The sequence below is a fragment of the Neopelma chrysocephalum genome, unplaced genomic scaffold (genome assembly GCF_003984885.1).
Source record: "Neopelma chrysocephalum unplaced genomic scaffold, ASM398488v2 Primary Assembly neopelma1_94983, whole genome shotgun sequence".
Taxonomy (NCBI): domain Eukaryota; kingdom Metazoa; phylum Chordata; class Aves; order Passeriformes; family Pipridae; genus Neopelma; species Neopelma chrysocephalum.
In genome coordinates this window covers 10,704-18,294 of record NW_020923685.1, presented here as the reverse complement: position 1 = coordinate 18,294, position 7,591 = coordinate 10,704, and the positions used below count along the sequence as shown (strand labels likewise).

At 47.1% G+C, this 7,591-nt stretch overlaps 1 protein-coding gene across 1 annotated transcript; it reads right to left on the bottom strand.

Moving 5' to 3' along the window:
* Nucleotides 1-234: 234 nt before the first annotated feature.
* On the bottom strand, nucleotides 235-7,275 carry LOC113980696 (olfactory receptor 10AG1-like). Its single transcript, XM_027707900.1, has 2 exons — nucleotides 7,164-7,275; nucleotides 235-1,136 (listed from the first exon to the last, which is right to left on the bottom strand). Exons 1-2 carry the CDS (start codon nucleotides 7,273-7,275, stop codon nucleotides 235-237), a joined length of 1,014 nt encoding a protein of 337 aa, XP_027563701.1.
* Between the last annotated feature and the right edge of the window lie 316 nt (nucleotides 7,276-7,591).

Below are 7,591 nucleotides of genomic sequence, written 5' to 3'. Positions count from 1 at the left end.
AGCTCTTGACACTGAACTCTTTTGGGGCACTGAAGGTGCTCTGGAGGACAAAGATGTCATGGCAGGGCAGGACATAACAGGAATGCCTCAGGACACCTTTCCCCTCCCGGAGGAGGAGGAAAGCCAGGCTGGATACATGTTTTTGTTGGAGTGAATATGGGATGCTTTGTTCAGGCAACCACATACCCCAGTGGGACTTGTAGCATTTGGGACCATTTTACACCCTCTGTAGGATCACTTTGTCCATAGGAGTCTCTTCAAGGCCATTCTCACTTCCTTATTCTTCAGGCTATAGATGAGAGGGTTAAACACGGGAGTCAAAACTGGGTAAAACAGGGCAGAGTATTTGTCAGGATCTCCAGAATCCCTCGAGTGTCCCTTTAAGTAGATGACTGTGGCTGAGCCATAGAAGACTGTCAGCACCCCGAGGTGTGAGGAGCAGGCGGAAAAGGCTTTGTACCTGCCCAGAGCTGAGGGGATTTTCAGAATTGCCCTGATAATTTGAATGTAAGACAGAACTATTAAGCAGAAGAGAAGGATTACAAAAACCAGGGTGATGGTGTGCAGCCCCACTTGATTCCAGAACGTGTCTGCACAGGCCAGGTGCAGCAGCGGGGGGACGTCCCAGAAGAAGTGAGGAAGGTCACGGGATGCACAGAAGGGCAAAGTGAACAGCTGGTAGGTCTGTCCTACCTGCACTGGTGCCACAGCCCCCCAGGAGCCCAGCAGCAGCCTGGTGCAGAGCCCCCTGCTCATGGCCAGGGGATAGTGCAGGGGGTGGCACACGGCCAGGTAGCACTCGTAGGCCATGGCAGCCAGGAGAAGGCTTTGGGTGCTGCCCAGCAGAACCAGGAAATACAGCTGGGCAGCACAGCCAAGAAAGGGGATCCTGCCATCTGCCCTCAGGAGACACAGCAGCATTTTTGGCAGAGTGACGGAGGTGTAACAGACCTGCAGGAAGGACAAGTTCCTCGGGAAGAAGTCCATGGGGCTGTGCAGGCTGGAGTCCAGCACAGTGAGGAGGGCAACCAGGCTGTTCCCTGCCAGCACCACCAGGTAGATGAGCAGGAACACCGGGAAGCACAGGCAGTGTCTGCCCCTTGCAGAACAGTCTGGCTTACATTCCTTGTCCAGATCTTGAAGAGATGCATTTAATGTAAGAACATTGAGAAGAAAGAGGGTGAAAAAGGAGGAAAGTGATGAAAAAAGGGAAGTAAGGCAAGGCAAGGCAAAGGAAGGAGAGGCAATCCAAACAAAGCAAGGCGAGGCATAGCTCAGTTCTTAGACCTTGGTGAGAAAGATTAATCCCAGCTCTCTTCACATGTGGGAGCTCATCCCCTGGCGCTCTATCAGCACACAAAGATCTGGGAGACTGTCCAAGATCTGAATCATTCACCTTTACATGGTGAGGGGTGAATCCCACTGGAAGGAAACCAGGCTTCTCTCTTCCAGTGAATCCAGTGGCTCTGATGCATCCATGGGGCATTTTAGCAAGACAGGGAAGCAACGGTTTATGCAAAAATAACCAGGGTTCCTAACTGTACTAAAAGACAGGTTAATGCAAGCAGTGCCAGTGTGTCCTGCAGTTTTCAGCCATCCAGAGAAGAAAGTGGTTCAAAGAGGGTGATCTCCCCATGGTACCTGATTTGCCTGAACAGGTCAGGCTTTTATAACTTCTGAGAGAGTCACGGATCATTCAACATTTCCGACCTTGCTGCTCTGTCCCTTGGATTCCTGAGCCCTCACAAATCCAGCCCAGGGCCCGCTCGCTCCGATCCCAGCCCTGCAACACTCCCCAGTGCCCTGCAAGGCCTGGCAGAGGCACAGCAATGCTCCTGCTGCCCGGGGAGCTGAGCCCTCCCTGTGCATTCCCCACCCACCCAGAGCACAGAGACTCCCTGCAGGGCACACTGGCAGGGTGGGAGCTACAAGGCAGCAGCTCCTCCATCACAGGTGCCTTCTAATGAAGCCACAACTCAGATGAAAAGGGGTTTCAGAAACTCAGGTTGGCCTGGGGACTGAATATCCTCTCCCAGGCAAGGGCTGAGGATGCTGCTGTGGCTCTCAGCCAGCACTAACACCCATTGAGAAGTCTTCTTCAACTCGGAGGTGTTACTGATGAGAACAGCAGGTCAGAAAACATCAAGTATCCGATTAGCCAAGGGACAAGCACAGGGCATTTTTTTAAGAGGAAAATCTGAATTCACACTAACATGTCATCCTAATACTTTTCATGTTTTCCCACAGTATTTGTGCCATTTTCCTGTGAGTTTTATGTGTCTCATAGAGGTGTCATTCAAAATTTCCAAGATCCAATTAAAGTTTGCATGAGAGAAAGTCACCCTGATTGTTTTCTAATCTACCAACTTCATAGTATAAATATACAGAAAAATTAAATATTCCTATTTAAAACCCAAACAAATCATTGAGATACCCACATTTATTTTAATTCAATGCTTTAACTCAAAGCAACCATTCCCATGCAGATTCTCCACATACCAGCAATCCCTGCTTGTTGCCAAATGTTGTCAAAGATGCAACCTCCTCTTTTTAACTCTCAGGTGTGTCTCCGTGCTCCAAAGATCTCGAGTGGAGCCCAGAGCAGGCCAGCTTTGCTCCCAGGAACCTGCCAGAGCCCTTCTTAGGTGATGCCAATCTCACAGGCAGCGTTTCCCAAAGCTGGAGGAAGCCTGAAAAGGAAGGAAACATCCCCAAAGCGAGCCAGGCTTTTCTCAGCATCTGAGCTGCTGCACAGAGCCTTTGCTTCCCTGCAATCTGGACCTCCAATGATCTGCTGGAGAGTCCTTGGGAAGGCTTTGTCAGGAAGGGCCCTCGGGGGGCTCCTTAAGACTTCAAGGGACTGCAGGATTTTCAGAGCAATTTAGGTTTTTCTTTTGATTTTGCATTTCTGAGAGGTTTGTGCAACCATGGCCTGCAATTATCTGCTGTAACGAGTCCCTTGAGAGCCTCAGACAGTGACAACCCTCAGTGGGGCTCATTAATGCTTCAAGGCACTCAGGGTTTATTAAGACACTTCTTTTTGACACTAAGTCTCTGAGAGGTTTGTTTAGTCATGGCCTCCAATTATCTGCTTTAATTAGTCCCTGGAGAGACTTTGTCAGTAATGACACTCAGTGGGGCTCATTAATGCATCAAGGTACTCAAGGTTTTTTAAGGAACTTTGGTTTTTCCTTTTCCAACTGAGTCTGAGAGGTTTGTTCAGTCATGGCCTCCAGTTATCTCCTCCAACGAGTCCATGCGGAGGACTGTATTGGGAATGGCCCTCGGTGGGACCCATTAATGCTTTGAGATATTTTGGGTTCTCCTTCTGACTCTGACTAATGGAAAGGTTTGTGCAATCTCCCCTCAGTATCTGAGGTTCAAGGACTCAGCACCAAAAGCCCCACGGGGCTCATTCAGATAAAGCAAGTCCTAACAAACCACGGCTCTTCCTGTGATTCTCCTCTAGTCTAGACAGTGAATTAGGAATGTTGTCTCATGGAATCAGGGGACCATTGTGACACTGCAGGGCCCCGTGGAACTCTTTTGCCCGCGATGAGGGTCAGCACAAGAGGCACCAACACCAACTTTAGAGAACAAGTGTGTAATTTTACTCCAGTGCAAACCAGCAAAGAATGACAAAAGGATGAGCTCAGTAATGCACCTCATCGTTCCTACAAAGAGTGCCTGGAGTGAACACATACAAATACCATTCACTAATGAGCTGAGACTAACAGATCTCACTAATAAGCACACTTATTTTGTTCAGATACACGTGTGGTCTTTTCACACTACATCTTTTACCAACAAACATACACAGTTTTAGCTAAGGAGCAAATACATGGATAAACAGACTATTAGGTTGGAAGGTTCATCTAGAGGTCAACTTTGGCTCAGGGCCTGTTGTTCAGCCTCAGCACTTCAGTAACAGCCACACAGGGCTTTATATTACACACACACTTTCCATATTCATTAGTTATTCTTCCTTACTTAATACATAGACATTACTTTGTATTACACAGTCACACCTCCTATTGCAAGTCCTTAGTTGGTCCTTTGGGGTCTTCTTCAGGGCTCTCTGGTGGGTTCTTTTGGCATCTGGTGCCCTGTAGCGTGCACTTGCACGCTGCCTTTATATGATAAAGAAATACTGCACACTCTCCAGAGCTGGTGGAATCAGAAAGCCTTTATTTGAATCTCCCGCTCCCTTTTATATCCCAGAACCATGTGATCTCCTTATCCAATGGGGGCTGTAAACCTCGGCGCATGCTCTCTGGGCGTCTCTGCCCTGGTAGTTCCCCTCGTACCTCAGACATGCCCCTACATCATCCCCCTTTTTATTATCTAAGAGGATCACAAAACCAGTGCAAAAACAACAGTGCAAACAATCAGAACAGTACTTGTAAACTACCAAAGCTTGCAATGGCCCAGCACACTGCTTGCTTTGGCCTCTTATACTTATAATGTAAACCTTTAAAACTTTCTTGTATTCCTAAGGGGTAGTGCAACTTGGAGAAATAACTTTATTAACTTAAAGGCCTTGGCCTAACCGTGCAAACTTATAACCTTTATTAACTCGAGGGTTTTAAATAACTGGAGAGTTCAACTTTATTAGGAAACAGGCTAAGCTTAGCAAAACTAAATTCTCTTAAAGTGACCCTGTGGCAGAGGTAGCGTTATTTGTGAGGTGTTTTGTGTTTTAATATTTGTCCAGTCATACAACACATTTTCATTCACACTTCTTTCGCTCGATGACCGTCTTTCACACATCATACACACATTCATGTATTTTTTATTGACTGCTTTTTGCCACACTGGTCGTTCCTAAGTGTAAACCTGAAATGTAAACACAACTCTTTTATAACTTCTGCGTTACTCTGGTTCTTGCTGATGTGAATGTGTACCTAGGTAGGGCCTGACACACCTGGAAGGAATCCATTTTAACTCTTTTCCTGCACCCACACAGGCATAGCCTCTCCCCCACGTCACGAGATCTAGCGGTCCCGTCCACTGCCCAGAAATCAGATCCCTTACCATGACTGGTGGTTTGGGAGAGGCAGGCTCCTGAAGCCTGTGTTGCTTTTCATACTTACTCTTTTCGGTGCTGTCACAATTTAAAAAATTGACAACATACATTGCTTTCCACAGACGTTCTTGCGGGCTATCCAGGTTCCCCCCTTTTTTTTGTTTAGATAACATTTCTTTCAGTGTGCGGTGTGCCCTTTCGACAATTGCCTGACCGGTTGGTGAGTGTGGGATGCCTGTGACATGTGAGATTCCCCAGTCTGACAGGAAATCTCTTACCTTTTCTGAGATGTATGCTGGTCCGTTATCAGTCTTTATTTGTTTTGGGGTACCAAGGGTGGCAAAACAACTGAGCCAGTGCCTTATCACATCCTTGACCTTTTCCCCTGTGTGTGCTGTGGCTGTTAATATACTGCGAATGTGTATCTACTGTTACATGTACATATTTCAGTGTGCCAAATTCGGGGATGTGTGTGATGTCTGTTTGCCAGATCTCATTTGCTTTTAACCCTCTAGGGTTAACGCCTTCCTGAGATGGCATGGGTGTGATTTTTTGACAGTCTGGGCATGACAGGATGATGTCTCGAGCTTGGTTGATTGTTATTTGAAATTGCCTCTTTAGAGAGCGAGCATTCTGATGGAAAAATGAGTGAGACAATTTTGCTTGCCCTAAGATTCTGGGTATGGTGTTAAACATTGCTGCTCTGTCAGCTTCCCTGTTCCCATCAGCTACGGGTCCTGGCATGTCGGTGTGTGATCTTATGTGCATAATGTAGAAATCAAACCTTCTGTGATTGACAAGAAACCAAATAGAACGCATTTCAAACAACAAATGTGGATTAGAAACATCTCGAAGAAACGAACTTTCAAGGCGCGAGACTAAACCTGCAGCATAACAAGAATCAGTAACAATGTTAACAGGTTGCTCAGAAAATTTCTCCAGGGCAATACGGATGGCAGCCAGTTCCAGAACCTGTACAGAACCTTGGTTCCTGGTCTGCACCTCCTGTTCCCATTGTCCTGTATCAGGATTTACCCAAGTCACTGCAGCTTTTTGTGTCCTGCCAGATGCATCTGTGAAGACCGTAAGGCCTTCTACTGGTTCGTTTGCATCTGGTTGTGGCTTTTAAAGGTTAATTACCAATTTCTGCCCACAATCTGTGTTTAGGGAGATGAATGGAAATATCACCGTCAAAGCCTGATAAGGCAGCTTGGAATCCTGCGTCCTCAGCTAGCATCCAATCTAAATTGTCCCTCATAGCTGGAATATAGATGATGGCAGGGTCCCTTCCGTCCAATTCCTGCAGTCGTCCTCTGTCTTTAATGACAAGCTTTGCAAACATCTCATTAGCAGTCCACACAGTTTTAGGTGGTGTACAGGGCAGAAACAGCCACTCTAGAATTCGCAGTGGGTCTTTTTCCGTCTGATCCCACTGGAACAAAACTGCAAATGGCTGATACCTGCTGGGAACGAGGGCTAGGCAGATTTGCAGTTCAGGATTTCTCCTTCTACCTTGCCTGCTCTCTATTGCCCTGGCACAAATGTCTAACGCCTGTTTGGCCTCTGCAGTCAGAGATCTGTTAGACGTTAGATTGGAGTCCCCTTTTAGCAGCTCAAACAAAGGGTGTAGCTCCTCTGTGGTTAAGCCTAAAATAGGCCTTAACCAATTGATAGCCCCCAGGAGTTTTTGCAACTCGTGTAAAGTTAAAGTGTTTTTTACCTCGAACTGCGGTGGCTGTGGAGAAATTTCCTGCTGCATGATCCTCCATCCAAGGTATGTCCAGGGCTGCGATCGCTGGATCTTTTCTGGCGCGACCTGTAACCCTGCATCTTGGACAGCATCTTTTAGAGCAGTAACAACAGTTTCTAGTTCACTTTCTGTGGCTGTGGTAATTAAAATATCATCTATGTAGTGATAGATGATAGCAGAGGGAAAACGCCTTCTGATGGGATGAATAGCGTTTGCCACTACTGTCTGGCATATTGTAGGACTATTTCTCATCCCCTGAGGAAGAACAACCCAGTGATACCTTTGCATGGGCTGTGCATTGTTCAAGGCCGGGATGGAAAAGGCAAACCTTGGCGCATCCTCAGGGTGTAGAAAGATGGTAAAAAAGCAGTCCTTTAAATCAATTACCATTAGCGGTCAGTTTGCTGGGAGCATAGAGGGTGAAGGCAGTCCTGGCTGCAATGCTCCCATGGGCTCTATAACTGCATTTACTGCCCTTAAGTCCTGCAGCATTCTCCATTTCCCGCTTTTCTTGGGAATGCAAAACACAGGAGTGTTCCAGGGGCTAGTTGTGGGCACAATATGTCCTGCTTCTAGTTGCTCCTTTGCAAGCTCTGTTAATTGTTCAAGCCGTTCCTTTTTCATAGGCCATTGGTCCACCCAGACTGGCTACTCGCTTTTCCAGACCAGCTTAATGGGTGTTTGGGACGGCTGACCAATGGCCCCTATTGAAAAACCTGGCTGCTTGCAGGAGGAATTTGCATCACTGTGCCAAACTGCCCAAGAACATCCCTTCCCCACAGTGTGCAAGGAATGGGGGCAACAAAAGGAGCTAC